An 18,690-nucleotide genomic window follows, 5' to 3' on the forward strand; every position below is an offset into this window, starting at 1 on the left:
TGTTGCCCAAGGTATTACCTGGTCCTTCTTTAAAAATGTTCCATTTGTTTAATAATAATAGTATAAATTTGTGTGATCTTTTAAGATAATTTCTAAACGAGGAAGTGCATTTCATATTATTCACACAGCTTAACATAAATGTTTGTGCCTGTCTTTGTTTTATAGCATTTCGGGTTTCTATCACTCAACACGTTTATTATTGTAGCCAGCGAAGGTCTTTGTTAGAGGACTTCAAGTGCCCGGATGTTAGCTTCGGTCAAAAGTCCGCCATTTTGCGTAACTACGAACGGCACAGAAATCAATGCTTGAAACTTGTAAGTTTGAACACAAACTGTTATTATAACGTTAACTCACACACATAAACACGAAGCTTTGAATAAGTTTTCACCATCTTTAATTTTGACCTATTTTTGTGTATTATTGAACAAATGCAGTGGCCCGATGATCGTCGCCATCGGGGGCCGCTGCAGCCGCTGTCAAAAATTGATAAACCGATGTGCGATTTCCGATAAATATGCGCTGTGTTTATTTATATATACGTATAACTTTGAAAGTGTTGAAAATCTGAGATATTACACAACTAATATGTTTTGTTTTCTGTCAATAAATATTAATAACAAACATAATTTTAACCCAATTATTCTAAACATCAATAGTCTACATGTTAACTCGAATATTATTTATTTTAATGTTAAACCCACTCTAAAGGTAAACAGATAATCGATCATTTGATAAACATGATATAATATAACTTGTGGATATGTCTTTTAATAAATACCAATAATATTAAAAAATATATTATAGAAAATATAACTGATAATTTGTGTTGGAAATTTACAGATGGTATTGATGAACCATGAACCTCAAGGCACTGTTTTCAACAAGGACTGATTAGTCATTCCTCGTAATTCCTTACCTGTAAAAATGGGAAAACAAGATACAAAAAGAAAGAGGAAGCCATCGGCATCAATAAGACGTCTGAAATGTGGGATATGTCGGGTAATAAAAGCTTGGTCTCAAAGTTAGAATTGGTTGGATTAAACCTTGAAGGCTCTAAATTCTTCCAGAAGTGTTAAGATGAAAACAAAAGTGAATTATTTCCTGGTCATAAAAAGTTATCATTCAAGTCAAATTGAAATGACTTAGTATGTATGCTGAATAAAAAATGGCTTGTTTTTATCAACAATATTCATGCTGATCAATTACAACCAACTAATTTGAAAGAGTACGTATTAGAAATTAAGCCTAAGACTATTTTTTCAAGATACCTTCTTGATTCGTTGATTTAAATATTTGCATATATATATATGAATGGGTTGTTTTAATATTATTAAACTTCAGCTCTTTTTCTGTCCGAAACATTCAAACGTATTGTTGTTTTTTATGGTTTTGAATAAGTTAAACAAATGAAGTTAACTTCTAGTTATGACATAAAATTTGTTTTCGGGCTTTTAATGCACCAGTGAATTGTAACCACGGCCCACCCAGGTCCGGGGAATAGCAGGGACTTTGACTTTCGTTCAAGCCAATTTACTGGTGCATAAAGGCAGCAGATTATAAGTAATATAAGTGAATTGTCTAACCATAAACTAATACATTTCTGTCATCCTCCATTACAGAATTGTGTCAAGGAAAACTGTGGGAAATGTAAGGGCTGCGTGGACATGCCAATATTCGGGGGACCTGGATTGAGAAAAGTGTCTTGTCTGGAACGAAAATGCCTTCACCCAAAGGTGGGTTCATAGGATTCATTCTAAGACATTTGGAGGAACAAGGTTGAACTGTAACACTAGTGCTTGATATAAAATAAACCAACAAGCACTTCTATATAAATTTCAGAAATTAAGAAATCCCAAAAAGCATTTAACCAGCCAATGCAGGGCTTCTGCTAATTTCAATCACTGAGTGCACATGTTACATATATGCTAAAGTTGTTGGTATTAAATATGCTTGTCTGTTTTTAAGAAAAGAAAATAAGGCATTCGACCAAATTGTACTTAAAAATCGGGAGCAAACTGGTCAGAATTAGCATAAGCCTGCAAGCCCTGCACTGGTAAGTTGATACTGTTGTTGATTCATGTCATTTGAAGTTGATTTATTTCTGGATTATATACAGCAAGGATTGTTGATTTCTTTAATCCAACCACTTACTGATGTGGGAGCAGTGCCAGGCATTATTTGACAGGTTTAAGAAGATTTTTTCATTAGAACAGGTATATACAGAAATAATACTTACACTAACTGAAGCTAAGGGTCACGGTCATATGATTATAAATATTTATGTCGTGAAGCTCTTGCCACTTTAAAGTGCCTAAGGGAGCCCAATGTATGCTAAGAGGGACGCTGTACTTGGCATTTCTTACACACATTAGATACTTTTGTGTCAATCTTATCTGACTGTTATCCTGAAATCTGCCCATTTATTGTAAAGGTATAATGATTATAGTGTATTTAGACGAAAATTGTACAGCTTGACTGAGGAAGAACAGACCACATGAAGGCCAATTTCAAGCAAAATTTTGCCAAACAAAATCATCAATAAAAATCAAGGTTAAGTCTTTCATTCAGCATATGGACATAGGTATTGCTGTTATTCATTTTTCCAATCAAGTGGTTTAACAATATACCAGTCCTGGAGTTTTGTCACATTATTATGCCCCTTCTTCGAAGAAGAGAGGTATATTGCTTTGCACAGGCATGTCGGTCCGTCGCTAGACCAAAGCTTGTCCGAGTGATAACTCAACAACTCCTGGACGTATGGTCATCAAACTTGAATCAAACATGAAGGTTGGGCCTGACCAGTAGATGACCCCTGTTGATTTTGGGGGTCATCGGGTCAAAGGTCAAGGTCACAGTGATCTTTAATGGTAAAATAATTTTAAAGCTTGTCCGAGTGATAACTCAACAATGCCTGCGCCCATGGCCCTCAAACTTGACATGGAGGTTGGGCCTGACCAGTATATGACCCCTATTGTTTTGGGGGGTCATCAGGCCAAAGGTCAAGGTCACAGTGACCTTGAATGGTAAAAGGTCGTCCGAGTGATAACTTGACAATGCCTGCACCCATGGCCCTCAAACTTGACTTGGAGGTTGGGGCTAACCAGTAGCTGACCCCTATTGTTTTTGGGGCTCATCGGGTCAAAGGTCAAGTTCACAGTGACCCTGAATGGTAAAAGGTTGACCCCTATTGTTTTTGGGGGTCATTGGGCCAAAGGTCAAGGTCACAGTGACCTTGAATGATAAAAGGTTGTCCGAGTGATAATTCGACAATGCCTGCACCCATGGCCCTCATAATTGAATTGGAGGTTGGGCCTGACCAGTAGAAGACCCCTATTGTTTTTGGGGGTCATTGGGGCAAAGGTTAAGGTCACAGTCACCTTGAATGGTTAAAGGTTTTCCGTGTGGTAACTTGACAATGCCTGCACCCATGGCCCTCAAACTTGACCTGGAATTGGGCCTGACCAGTACATGACCCCTTTTGTTTTTGGGGGTCATCTGGGGGTCAGAATTGGCCTGACCAGGAGATGACCCCTATGGTTTTTGGGGGTCATTTGGCCAAAGGTCAAGGTCACAGTGACCTGGAATGGTAAAAGGTTGTGCTAGTGATAACTCTACAATGCCTGCACCCATGGCCCTCAAACTTGACTTGGAGGTTGGGCCTGGCCAGAAGATGGTCCCTATTGATTTTAGGGGTCATTGGGCTAAAGGTCAAGGTCACAGTGACCTGGAATGATAAAAGGTTGTCCGAGTGATAACTCAACAATGCCTGCACCCATGACCCTCAAACTTGACTTGGAGGTTGGGCCTGGCCAGAAGATGGTCCCTATTGATTGTAGGGGTCATTGGGCCAAAGGTCAAGGTCACAGTGACCTTGAATGATAAAAGGTCCGAGTGATAATTCAACAATGCCTGCACCCATGGCCCTCAAACTTGACATGGAGGTTGGGCCTGACCAGTAGATGACCCCTATTGATTTTAGGGGTCAAAGGTCAAGGTCACAGTGACCTTGAAAGTGAACTTGACAATTCCTGGACCTATGGTCATCAAACATGACATGAAGGTTGGGCCTGCCCAGTAGATGACCCCTATCGACTCATCAGACCAAGGTCAATATCACAGTAACCTTTAACGCAAAAAAGTTAACAAATCTTCTCCCACTGATATCTCAACAATGCCTGAACCTATGATCATTTAACTTGACATGGATGTTAAGCCTGACCAGTAGATCACCCTTATTGATTTTAGGATTCATAGAGCCAAAGGTCAAGGTCACAGTGATTTTGAATGGTAAAAGGTTGTCCGAGTGATAACTCAACAATGCCTGAACCCATGGCCTTCAAACTTGACTTGGAGTTGCATCTGACTTGTAGATGACCCCTTATGATTTAAGGGGTCATTGGGTCAAAGGTCAAGGTCACAGTGACCTTGAAAGAAAAAAACTTGTCTGTGTGATAACTTGACAATGCCTGCACCCATGGCCCTCGAACTTGACATTTAGGTTTCTGGTGACCAGCTGATGACTGGCTTTTGAGTTCATATAGTCAAAGGTCATGGTCATAACACACTCTATCCTCACACTTTAATGGTCATAATCTTAAAACTGCCGTTACTGCCTTAACGGCAACAAATCAGCTGTCATTTCGGTCCATGCATATTTCATTCAATTGTCCATATAATCCTGACAACATGGCGCTCAGGGGGGGGGGGATAATGTTTGACAAACATCTCTTGTTATTATTGACATACAGAATTATATAATATGGATAAAACCTTTTTTAGTAAAAACCGATAGCAATACATAGATCATTTTATATGTGCAGTTAAACTCACATGACTAAGCCCACGTGGTAATTTGCAGATTTTATTACAGACACAATTTTAGACACCGTTCATAAATTTTACCTGATTCCCTTTCATGAGCATTTGATTTCAAAGAACCACTTTCAACTGCTATGAATAAGATGATAAACAGACTACCGCTTTCCACCAGATATAGCGTTCCACCATATACTGCTCATTAACCAGTACTCATGCGTGTCAGTTCAGATGTCTTATTGAAATGACTGTAGCAGCAAGCTGAATTCTTACACTGAAGTTGGAGCAATCATTCAAAGTACAATTGAACATTCACTTGCCAGCATGAATTTTGAACGTTTGTCACCCTATTTTCCACAAATGATTATTCTGCTTGGTTAGATATTATTTTATATATTAAGGTATGTGTATATACTGGAAAAGAATGTTGCCTATTTGGTCATTTTTTTGCAGAGTAAAAACCTAGATATTGTGATTTATAGCCTTCTTATAGATGTGCAAAATTTGAGCAAAGCCATAATTTAAAGGCAGTCCAAGACATGTACTCATATCACTAGTGACAATATATGTTTGTAATATTGTTTAGCTGTGCCCCCTTCATTGACCAGAAAAAAAGACATTGGCATCAGCTTGTCTTGTCTTGTCACTTGTCATGATTTTCTATTGGCTTCCAGGAAGCATTGAATACAAACCAAAGACCGAGATCTAGGACTTCATCATCAAAAAAAAGATTGGAAGTCAGTTTTGGACCCCAGAAAGAAAACACAAAAACAGACAAAAATGACACAGGTAGTATGAAGTTGTTCTTTCCAGCACCACATAAGAAAGATGAAGATTTAAAATCTGATTCAAAGAAAGCCCCTGGGCAAAAGAAAGGAAATGTTTCATCAACAGAAATACCTAAATCTAAGGAAAATCTGTCTAAACCTAAGTTCTCTCAACTGCCCAGTAAAAGCAGTACAATGAAGATGAGTGAAGCAGTCAAAGTACAAAAATCTGGCTCCAAAGCAGAAAAACTAAAATCTGTTTCTCCGGCAACTCTTCCTAAATCAGTGTCCAAGTCTGATGTAACGTTCACTGTAAAAAGTGGTGATGGCACCCCATTTTCACAAGCTAAAGATACAGAACATGGACAAGCAAGATGTAATCCAGTGGCAACAAACACCAACTATAAACCCAGTACAGTATTGAAGCCAGCAGCATGCAAGACATCAGAGCATTTCTCCTCTATGATAAGAAAGGTTCGGTCAGCTCCGGATCTTAAAACGGTCCAAAAGGATCAAGAAATAGAATCAGGGGAAAAGGTGCTGACCCCAGCAAAGGCTGAAAGTCCTGAAACAAAGAAAGTTGTTCTGCCTAAAGTCACTCTGGATTCAATGTCAAAGGTTGGCTATAATTTTTTGAACAGATTCTTGCCTTCAAAGTGCATAACTTAAGATGTATATATCACTGGATTTCTCTTATGTCTCAAACGTCTTCAGGTTACATTTTACACCTACTTGTAATTCATGTTGAATGCACAACAGATTTCAAATGGTAAAATAATCATATCACTGATCAATTTCATTTGAATTGGTACAAAAAAACAACAAAAACATTTGGAATTTACTCTCATGGTGTAAGCATAAGTCAAAATGAGAATGTGTATATAATGCCTTGAATTTTTTTTAATAGTCAGAATTGAAGGAGTTCATCCCACGATTGTTGAAGCTTGTGACTGGTCGGGCTACAGTTTTCCACAGTCGAAGGTCTGCAAAGCCAGAGTGGTGGCCAGAGGACGTTCCCTGGGTTAACAGTTACTCAGACTGGTTCTCTAAGGTAGGACTGGTACAGGATTGTTGGTGTTTCAATGTTTTCAACAGTTAAAGGTCAACAGAGCTCGAGTGGTGGCTTGAAGATGTTTATTTATTTACATAAAAAAAACGTTCTTGGAGAATGCTACCATCCCGGATAAACTTGTCATTCAAACATTGAATAATCAATATGTTTTGATAAAACCTACTTTATTAAAGCACAAAACAATAATTTGGATAGTGCACTCAATATGAAGATGATGTAGGTTCGAAGTTTATTATGTTTGGATATACAGCTTTATTGTCACCAGGGCTTTTCTGTCCATTTTGGAAGATAGACTAGACAAAGTGGGGAAAATTCGGTCGTAAAATTTACTGATTATGGGGAAAATCTCAGACCTTTTTTGTCAGTTTTGGGATAAAGTCCCTTAGATTGTTTGAGTCATGTTAGAAACTGGCAATATTGGGAATAACAATCATCAACAAAAGGCAATATCTGGGCAATAATATTCTGTTTTTTAGTGTATTTAACCATGAATGTCGTCCAAGTGTTGATAAATACATTTATAAGTGTAAATGATCTGATCAAATGTTCCAAAACATTTCCAGTGCAAAAACTCTGCAATAACATGCAAGGTGTTTAATAGTTGTGAAGCCAGGGATTTTTGTGACAGTGATTTCATCTCATTTGGGATAATTTTCTTGAAATTGGGAAAAAATATTCATATTTGGCATTGGGAATGCATTGATTCAGACCATGAGATGGTCAGAAAAAGGCCTAGTCATTCAGAGAAAAACAGAACATTTTTGCTGAAGCATTTTGTAAAAAATATATGATAGCAGTAATTTATTATTAATATATTATATGAAAAAGAATAAATAATCATTAGTTTCTTTGGCATTCCTTTAATAAAAGGTTGCGTGGGAGTGCGGCATTTTGTTTCAAAACTGAAGTTCAAAATAATTTCTTAAAAACATTCATTAAAAGGGAGTCAGAACTGATTGTGTGGATAAAGATATGAAGCAGGGTACAGAAAATGAATTTGGCAGTGCCTGAGAAACTGAAAAGGTGTTTTTTGTTTGGCCTAAATTGTTAAACTATAAACTATAAAGTTCTGTTCTTATAGCTAATCATATCATCAACTCCTATGCCAACACTTCACATCATTACAGTCCTACTGGGCGGATCACCTGAAGATGGTCGTGATGAATTGTTATCGTTACCTAGGCCAGGAAAACTTTCTCTACGCTAGCGGCGACCCCAGAATTCAGCAGGCCAGAATGTCAACCGATGAAGTAAGTGATAATTTTCTTCAAGGTTGAACAATGTTGATACTGCGGTATTTAATTAAAAGGCATCACATAGATAAAAGCAGAGGCTAAGGTCTAAAAAACAAACATTTGGTTCAGATCAGCCGACCCTTTCTACGAAATAGGCGCTGACCCTACTCATAGTCAGCTGGAAATATTTACTAAAATGTATTTTTTTTAGTGTGTGTTTTTAATTCTTTAAAGCTTTTTACTACTTAAACACCATTCTCCAATGACGACAACACCATTCTCCAATGATGACAACACCGTTCTCCAATGATGACAACACCATTCTCCAGTGATGACATCACCATAATCCAATGATGACAACACCATCCTCCAATGATGACAACACCGTCCTCCAATGATGACAACACCATTCTCCAATGATGACAACACCGTTCTCCAATGATGACAACACCGTTCTCCAATGATGACAACACCATTCTCCAATGATGACAACACCATTCTCCAATGATGACAACACCATCTTCCAATCCATTCTCCAATGATGACAACACCATTCTCCAATGATGACAACACCATTCTCCAATGATGACAACACCATTCTCCAATGACGACAACACCATCCTCGAATGACGACAACACCATTCTCCAATGATGACAACACCATTCTCCAATGACGACAACACCGTCCTCCAATGATGACAACACCGTCCTCCAATGATGACAACACGATTCTCCAATGAAGACAACACCGTTCTCCAATGATGACAACACCGTCCTCAATGATGACAACACCGTTCTCCAATGATGACAACACCATTCTCCAATGATGACAACACCGTCCTCCAATGATGACAACACCGTCCTCCAATGATGACAACACCGTCCTCCGATGATGACAACACCGTCCTCCAATGATGACAACACCGTCCTCCAAAGATGACAACACCATCCTCCAATGATGACAACACCGTTCTCCAATGATGACAACACCGTCCTCCAAAGATGACAACACCGTTCTCCAATGATGACAACACCATTCTCCAATGATGACAACACCATTCTCCAATGATGACAACACCATTCTCCAATGATGACAACACCATCCTCCAATGATGACAACACCATTCTCCAATGATGACAACACCATTCTCCAATGATGACAACACCATTCTCCAATGATGACAGCACCATCCTCCAATGATGACAACACCATCCTCCAATGATGACAACACCATCCTCCAATGATGACAACACCATTCTCCAATGATGACAACACCATCCTCCAATGATGACAACACCGTTCTCCAATGATGACAACACCATCCTCAAATGATGACAACATCGTTCTCCAATGATGACAACACCTTCCTCGAATGATGACAACACCGTCCTCCAATGATGACAACACCATTCTCCAATGATGACAACACCATTCTCCAGTGATGACAACACTATTCTCCAATGATGACAACACCATCACCATTCTCCAATGATGACAACACCGTTCTCCAATGATGAGAACAACGTTCTTACATAAAGCCTAATAAAACAAATAAATGAAAAATATAAAAAGCCTGCCTACTCTACCTGTTTCTGAAAAGGATGAAACCATGGTTATTGTTTTTTTTGCCTTATTTACTTACAAATTATTTTTGTAGTGCCTAGATCTGGACAGTGCCTAAGTAAATAAAGACCTTATAAAAGCAATTAACACCCCCAAAAAAGATGGTCTTAAGCTTTTAGCTTTCAATCAAACACCTATACAAATATTTGTATTAAGTTGTCATTTGAACCTTTTAATGAAATAAAATATTTTTAAACCAATTAAATCTAAGATATTTATTATATGAAAGGATATCATAAAAAGCTACAAAAGACATCCCAAAACTTTTATCTGGACATGTAAGAGGGTAACATTTGATTCTTCCTGGTTGATGAACAATTGCACAAAGCACAAGGAGGAAATTTAATATGAATACACAATGCTGTGAATTTAATTTGTGTGTGTATCAATAATGTATTGTTGTCATAAGGATAAGTTTTCAGGTAAGATTTTGTACATATTTGCTTACAAATAATCATCATTTTGTGGTTAAGTTAATGCTAATTGATTTTAGCTTTGGGTCTATTTCCTGGGGAAACCAGTAATTGTGTCCTTTTTGAGAGCCATGAGCATGTTACCTTGGTGGGTGAGAGGCAGACACCAATACCAACTCTCACTCTACTTTGGTTGTGTCATAAAGTATTTATCCATTCAAAGCTTTTGAATAAGGTGCTATGTTGCTTAGAAACCTGGTGTTGATTTGCAACTTCTTTTGCTATGCGTAGTATTAATTGTTGGAAATGGTCTTGTAACTTTGTGAAAATTAAATAAATAGGAACACAATTTGATTTTTAACTCTGATATAGATATTCATAATTTGTAAATGTTGGAGGGATGTCACATGATTACCCTGGACAACTTGGATTCAGTATTTTTTTTAAACCAAGTAGGTCAATATGGAGAGCAGTCTATCTGATTTAATCTCATGTCAATTTCTTTTATGCTATATAACGATTGTACTTTTATTTTCATTTTGTTGGTACTTATTTAAGCCGAGTTGATAAATTGAACATGAACGTTTTTCAGTGGTGTGACGATGAGGACATGGTGAACACTGGGTCCTACCCTTCCACCCCTGTCAAAATAAACATGGTCATACCGAAAGGTAAGTGATGCAGCAAAATTTCAAAATGCACAGATATAGCAATGGACATACACATCCACTCCCCTAGCAAAATATATTAAAGATATTTTTCCCAATCTGGAGAAAAAAAAAACCTATCAAAAGTAAGAAAAAATAAATATATAGTCTTTTTACCTGCAATTGTTCATCTAACATCCTAATGAATTGTGTGATGTAAAGTTTGGAGTTTTATTGATCAGTAAAATGAACTGTCATGATTTATTGCAATAAATAAATAAATTTATTGCAATAGATATTTACACCCAAAGGATTGGTATTTCAGCCATTTCATGTCTTTTGCAAGGGAAACAAGACTAATATTTTTTATCATTTTCTCATTTGCAGGAAAAAAAAAAGCTTGTTCTTTTAACTGTAAAATGTTCTTTTAACTGTAAAATTTCCCAATTTATTTTGTAAAGGGATGATTTTTTCTCAATATGGCATATTTTGCAACGCAAATTTTCCGAAAGTGTCTCGAGTCTTTTTTCCCAAAATGGGTATGAAAAGGCCTGCCATAAACTTTGCTTTCATAATTGTCAAGTTATACCCTTTTTGAGTGAAGAAAAGAACAATTTGTGTTGGTGTTATCTTCAGGATGCTATTACTTAACTCTTTAATTATGATCTTGTTGTATTTTACCAGATCTGTTCCTGCCCTACTCGGCCGAGATCTACATCTGCTACTTCTGTGAGAAGGAGTTTATTCAGAAGGACCGTATGCACAATCACCAGCGACAGTGTCCAATGAGGCCTCCTGAACTGTGTGGCTTCCGATCAGAACAAGCCGCTTTCTCCAGATTTGATGAAAATCTGATCAACCCCAAGAAATCACAGGATATTCCAGAACAGAAGTGGTCAAATCTTCCAAAAGAGAAATTTTTACCGGCTATAAACTTGATTTGCAAAACCGACGCAGCTGCGTACATGAAGCGGAGGCCAAGTGCAGAAATAGACTGTGACATTGAACTGGACGGGGTGGAGACTAAACCTCTGTCCCCTGTCCATCTGAATTCTCCAACAACCCTTATGTCTCAGTTATCAAAGGACGAATCTGGCTCAGCTAGGAAAAGGTTGTCCTATTCCTTTTCAGTTGACAAAGATAACACTAACATTGTTGATTTAGGCTCCAGTGAAGACTCTGACGATGATGAGCAAAACAGTGATAAAGAGGTGGAAACTCAGCAATCAAAACCTCCACAGTTAAATCTCTTAAATATCCCCCTAACGTCACCGCTAGGACAAAGAGTGAAGAATCATGTTCATGTCACATCAACACTTTCTATTGTCTCAGATTCAGACTCATTTTGTAGGACTCCAGTGAAAAACGCCTTTCAGGAAAAACTTAGAAAAAAGGCTTTGGCGTATCTCATGGTTTATAAACCTCGACAGAAGGCTAATCTTCATAAGCAGAATCATACATACAAGTTCACAAAACTACAGAGGAAGGAGTTTTTTACAAAAGTGAACTACGGAATTAGTCTTAAGAGTTACCAGCTGTTAAAGAAAATGAAAAATGTTCGAGTCAAGTTGCCAAAGCTGTCAAGAAAAGCTTTCCTGAGATGGATGTCAAGAAGAAAGCTAGATAGGGCGTTGAAAGGGAAATTCAAAGGTCTTAAAGTTGGTGGATGTTCTCTGGATGAGGAATTCAGCACTTCTGATTGTGAATTCCCTTCAGGACCCTGTCTACTTGCCCCAAACATAGATAAACTATTGGGCCTGAAAAAGAAGTCAAGCCAGAAATCTGCTAGTGCTCTTTCCCTGACTAACTGTGTGTCGGAGGAGCTTGAGGCAGAAGTGTCGAAACAGAAGCTGACCTTGTACAGGAGCCTTCTGTATGAGATGTCTGTTGTTAAAGCGACAGTTGTTATGGAAGATATTTCTGGTCCTGCAGAGGGCCAGGTACAAGTTAAGCAAGAAAATAGTGCTGATTTTAAGAAAATAATTGCAAGTGAAGAAACAAAAAGTGGAAACAAGGTAGGCTCAGAAAGTTACAAGACACTTAGAGCTGTTCTAACAAATCCCTCCAGTATTCATAGTGACAAGAAGTTTAGCTGGTCCTCTGTTCAAAGGTCTCCGCAGGACGATTCTGCATCAGTAGTATCCATTTCTTCTGGAGATGAATCTCTCAACTCAGGGTGCTGCTCAGGGTGTAAAGAAAAATCCCATCTCCACACAAGTGGCAGAAAACTGCTAGAATCACCGGTTGTACTTTCAGGAACAAGGAAGGAGTTTTTAGAGCCATTAAGTGTGAAAATTGACCCCATAACTACCGGTCTGAGTAACGAAACAGCTTTCCCATCTCCCGTTTCTATAACAAGCGAGAGTCCGTATTTCTCCACACCAGGTAGCATGACAATACCTGGCTCTTTGGATGAATTTAAGACTCCGCTGCAGGCAGATGAAAAACTGCAATTGCTTTTATTTAAGTCAGATTTAAAAGAAGATAAAAGCAAGTCTCATGTTTCACCAAGTGCAGTAAAATCCTGGAGTTTACGGTCCAGTTCAGGTAATAAGGAGCAGACTGGGCGTAAAACCTTGGTTGTTAATAAAGACAGTGTAGGACTGATCCCAACAAGGACATCTCCACGCAAATCTGCTTCAAGTCCAAGCAGAATGGTCAGTGATAATTCAAAAGAAAGCACTAACAAACTTTTTGAATCTGAGAAGAGAGAAGAAAGTAAAAGAAAATTCACTGTCACTCTTCTTTCCTCAAAAGGAAATCAGGAAAAGGTTGAAAAGGTGACGACATTGGTTGATAATTTGAAAAAAGATCTGCAAACAAAAATATCAGGTACTTCATTACCCCACAGAAAAGTTAACATTGACATAAATACTGATAAAGAAGGGATAAGAAAAAGCCTTGTGTCTGTCAAACGTACAGAAACACTGAAAGATAGAAGAGCTTCAGACACAATTAAACAAGCCAAGTCCATCTTGTCATTAAAACGAAAGCGTGAATCTGACATTGCTGATAAGGGAAGAGAAAGTCCAAGAACAAAAAGGTTGTGTTTGAGTTCACAAAGCACTCCAACTAGCAGTCCGCTTAGAAAGTCCTTGGAGACAGGCACTGGCTTGAGACGAACCCAGTCATTTGCATGTAAACTTGATGGTACCCAAGTGTCAAAGCCTGACTCACCGATGACCAGATGTCGATCACTAGTCCTTGGGACTCGCTCGAAGAGTCTCCTGTCTTTGGATGATACACCCACTTGGCAGAATAAGTGATGTCTCTGTTTTGTGAACAGCTGTGGAAGTGTAGAAATGAATGCTTAAACTGGATTGCTTGGAACGTAGATGGTATCACAGTTACGGCACACATTTATGCCTTATTTACATTGGTTTCGAAGTTATTACTAGAAGATTTTAATGTGTATTTTAGTGTTTAAATGTGGATATTTGTAAATTATTCAATTCATTTTGAATGTAGCTGTTTTGACCACCTTGCATTTAATTCAATCCTATTTTAGCATCCTTGGAACAAGATTTGCTAATTTTTTACGAAGCAAGTGGGGAATTTTTGTCATTTTGGCAATCCGATGTAGCCTAAATCAATTGCATTATGGAAGCTGAAAAAGAGAAATGGTGTCATGTCACATTAATAAATTGTTATTGACAATATCCTACATTATTGTTAAGCAGGGGTTCTAAAGTTGAGGATTGAGAGCATTTTACTTTGGACTACTGAACAATTATACATTTTGCTTGGACAGTTGCATCAAAATCTGCATCTAAAACAGTAGAAGTACCTTAAAATGAATGTAATTGACATTTTAAACAATTTAAAGGGGTCTACGCCCCTTTTCCCTGCTTTGGGCATGAATCCCTCATACTTAAAACGCTTATTTCATGATTGACAGGTATCAGCTGTTTGAACACCTGAGTTTTAATGAACTGTACACAATATTTTACTCTTCAGGATATTATATCTAAACAAACTTAGAGTCTTTATCATTGAAGAAATTAAGAAATTGTCAAGCATTTAATGCTGCAGGAAGTAAAATTAAGATTTTTATTAACATAAAAGTCCAAATTAAAAAATTGTTAAGCATTTAATGCTGCAGGAAGTAAAATGAAGATTTTTTTTCAACATAATTCATAATTCTTTGTTTTTCATTGACTCTCTTTTCAAAACATGACTCAATAATGTTGAGTAATTTGGTAAAAGAAGTTATAAATAATTAGCTTACAAGAGAAATGCCTGCAAATAATCTTAGCCATTCAATCAAAGACTTTTGAACTAGAGCAATTTGATTCTCTACAAAGTCAACTGTCAATTTTTACCACCTCAACAGTGAGTTTCAACACTTAAGATAGTTTGGGTTTTTTTAGCAAGCATAATTAAAAGCTATGATTGAATTGCATTGGTTGGTGAGGCAAGGTTAAGTTCACTTACAAACAATAATATCATTCATCAGAAATATATGTCTTAGCACTGCTATCCCCGCTAATGATAGGTTTAAATTCCCATGTATATAAATGTAGTTTCATGGTTGGCTATAGTGAATGCTGTTTGTTCACTGTATTAAATGGAAGTTTGATTGGAATTTGTGGTTGTATATATTATGTTATCAATACCTACAAAAGCAATGTGTTTCAGCTACTTTCATCATTTTTGTGTTCAAAGATGTGTTCTGTTATAATCTCATTCCTGTGATATTTAGATTAACCATTTATGCTTACACTTCATGTAGAATATGTATGTATGATGAAAATAGTGTTTTAAATGTAGATATGTGCAATGGTTTTAGGCATTTCATGTGTAGATAAACCTATATCAGACCGATATTACACTGAATGACTGCCGGCATTTTGTATGTTATGCCAAGTAAGTCTGCAGAAATTGTATGCTTGTAATACTATGTAAATAATATAAGTATTTTAGATATTAAGTAATGAATCATATGTAAGTTCAGCGATTAAGCAGTCATGCTGAAAGGAGAGCCTAGATGAATTATGCCAGAATTCTACTTTCATACAATGTTTAATGTACATGAAATACAAGGTACACTAAAGTTGCCTATTAAGCCACGACCATTTTGTGTTTGGTTAAGGTAATGTTTTGAACTGCTGTGCATGTTGGTGTATAAACAACAACAATTTAGGCCAGTGCCATTTTATAACATAACAATCTGGGGCCTGTTTCAATTAGCATCTCGGTCGTAAATTGAAATAACTTGCCACAAATGTTCACCATACAGTGACAATGTGCAGAGCCCATGTAACAGCTTGAGTCAAGGTCACACTTAGAGGTTAAAAGTCATTTGACTATAATATGGCTATATTTCATGTCCTAAGATCACCATACTATGACAATGTGCAGAGCGCATGTAACAACCAGCTCTGTTCAAAGTCACATACAAAAGTCATATGGTTACATTTCTTGTCCGCTCAGTATCTCTTGAACCTCTTGAAGGATTTGAAATACCTTGCAACAATATAAATTGAGACCATGTGCAGAGTGGGAAACTTTTGATCACAAAAACAATGCCTTTTTTGCTATGTATGTGTAAAAACTCAACTCAACATTGTAGTTCAAAACTTAATTTACAAGACAATTTTTTTTAATTGTTAGATAGAATTGACATTCCTACAGATTTTAAGTTTGTTATTTTTTTAATAAAGATCCTTTAAAACAGGGCCCAGTGGACTTATTAAAAAATATGCAAAGTAGCGCGTTAACCAATCAAAAAGTGGACGAAACGGCTGTACATTTATTTTATTTTTAAATAATGTTTTATTTCCAATCTCATGTGTTTTTAAATATTACAAATTTGCACTTTTATTCATGAATTATTTGACTATATTGATTAAAAATTTCAATTCCTGCGAATGTTTTGAGTATGCACAGGGCATGTGATGAACAGCATAGAGAGAGAAAACCCATTACACACCCTGTCACCAGTTGGTGCATGTATTCCTGTTGTGATTGTTACTTGTACAAGTAAATGTCGTAAGATCAAGTGCATTTAACTAATTCAATGAGTATTCATCTATTATGTATGTTCAAAATATTGCCAAATACCTTGTCTTAGCACAATGAAATTGTCCGTATTTCTCCAGTAACAAAGCTTTTCTGTTTATTAAAGAAAAAGTTGAGGCTATTGTCAAAGCCAAAATTAAAGGTTGAACATAACACAAACGCATGTCATGATTGGTACACATGCTGCTACAGACAATACACTCCTGTAGTAGAAGGCCAATAACTCTGCCCCTGTTTTTATTGAAAATAAAACACAACCTAACACAACAGAGCAGCACGGTGCTCTGACTTGGTTACAAATTCATTTTAACTTAAATTCTATCAGACATGCAGTTAATTATTTTGTATTTTCAATTTCAAAATATATCACTTAACAAATGATTTCGTTTATTTGGATTATAAGTTTAAGCTGAGAAAATTTAAAACTTAATATTTAATTTTAATTTTTTGGGTATGTAACCATGTTCCCATATTCTACTACTCTACCATGTTCCTCATATTCAACCATATTTTGACTTGACTCCTATTTGTATTCTGAGCCATGACGGAGGTTTATTTTTACGATCAGTTTCATGTCATGTTTGATTCAGCCTCCACAAAAACTTCCAAAGTCTTAAATTATTGTCAGTTTCTGTCAAAACATTGCAGTAAAAAATGTTGTGTATATTTTTACTCAAACATTTCACAATTATTGCAGCATATTTTGTAAAAAAGCTTATATGAAAATATTTTTTAGCATTTTAATAATTTGCTTTGGTGAAGTTCAGATTTAGACTGAAGACCTTTTGTAAACATGGGCCATGTACATCTCGTTTAGAAGTAATTAGCTGGTTTGTTGTTTTTTAAGATTAAAAAAAGGTAATATGATAGCCTTGTTTCATTTTTGGTGTGCCAAAACTTTAACCTTGGCTATATTTTAAAAAAACATTCAAGACGTTCAAATGAAACTGTGTACACATGTTACCCGAGACTATAGACACACACTAAGTAAGGCCTATAACTCTATAGCTTTAAAAATCCATGTTTCCTTTTCCTTTGAAAAAAATAAGACAAACTATTATGCTTTCATAGCAGCAAATCAAGGTTTGATTACATTTATGACTGATTATTATGTGTGTATTACAGTATTATATGTTAACTTCGTCATGACGTAATCATACCGGTTAATTATTTCTTGAGCTGATCATGGAAGTTTCTTAATACATTTTGAACATCAGGATGTGTTTGCTTTTGATTTAGCTTTCTTTGGTGTGCTGTGTTGTTTGTCCTGTTTGGTCAACATTTTGTTTTCATAAAGGGTCAAAAACTACGTGAATAGAGAATCTTTTACACTGTCGAGGCGACATTTCCTACCCAATTTTCAGGCACTTGTGGGAATTTTTATCACATTTAATCGTTAACATTCTCCTTAGCACATCTTTTCCTGAACCACTCTGAAAATTCCAGCCACACTTCACAGGAATGTTCCTTGGGTGGTCCTCTATCAGATCCCTTCGATAAAAATGGTTCTATGCAGAACTCTGTTTGCATGGCAACCGAAAGGAAAATACATCTTCTCACAAACCACTGTCACGATTTCAAATAAATTTCATAGAAATGTTCCTTGGGTGAACCTGTATCCCTTCACACCAAGTTAGTTCGTAAAAAAACATTGCCACCAGGGGGCGGGGATACTTTTTACCAATTATGTCTATATGAAGAGCTGTGCAAATTTTCTCCTAAGAATCCAGTTGCCCGATTTTAAAATTACAGAAATTTTCCTTAGGTGACCCTGCATCAAATTCCTTCCACCCATGTTGATTCATAAAGCTGCATGAGGGCGGGGTTACTTTTCACTAAATAACTATATTAAAAACTGATCTACTCAGTATCCACTTGCCCGATTTTAAAATAATTTCGTAACAAGGTTATGAGGTCTCTGTCAAATTCCTTCACCCCATGTTGATTCATTAAAAAAACATTGTCTGTGTTCTTTAAAAATGGGTCGGTGGAATTACCGAAAACCCGAAAATCCGCGTAAATACCGAAAATCCCTTCCATTCTCTGAGGTATACAGCGTTTTCTTTAATACGCCCGGATTTACTACTTTATTGTGT

The 18,690-nt window shown here is 36.8% G+C and overlaps 1 protein-coding gene across 1 annotated transcript; it reads left to right on the forward strand.

The window, feature by feature from the left end:
- The first annotated feature begins 238 nt into the window (after positions 1-238).
- LOC128217580 (uncharacterized) lies at positions 239-17,810 on the forward strand. Its single transcript, XM_052924808.1, has 8 exons — positions 239-314; positions 841-999; positions 1,620-1,733; positions 5,490-6,200; positions 6,490-6,633; positions 7,782-7,904; positions 10,519-10,597; positions 11,258-17,810. The coding sequence occupies exons 2-8, from the start codon at positions 925-927 to the stop codon at positions 13,837-13,839; spliced, it is 3,828 nt and encodes a 1,275-aa protein (XP_052780768.1). The 5' UTR covers positions 239-314; positions 841-924; the 3' UTR covers positions 13,840-17,810.
- Positions 17,811-18,690: the final 880 nt, after the last annotated feature.

The sequence above is a fragment of the Mya arenaria genome, chromosome 14 (genome assembly GCF_026914265.1).
Source record: "Mya arenaria isolate MELC-2E11 chromosome 14, ASM2691426v1".
Classification (NCBI taxonomy): Eukaryota; Metazoa; Mollusca; class Bivalvia; order Myida; family Myidae; genus Mya; species Mya arenaria.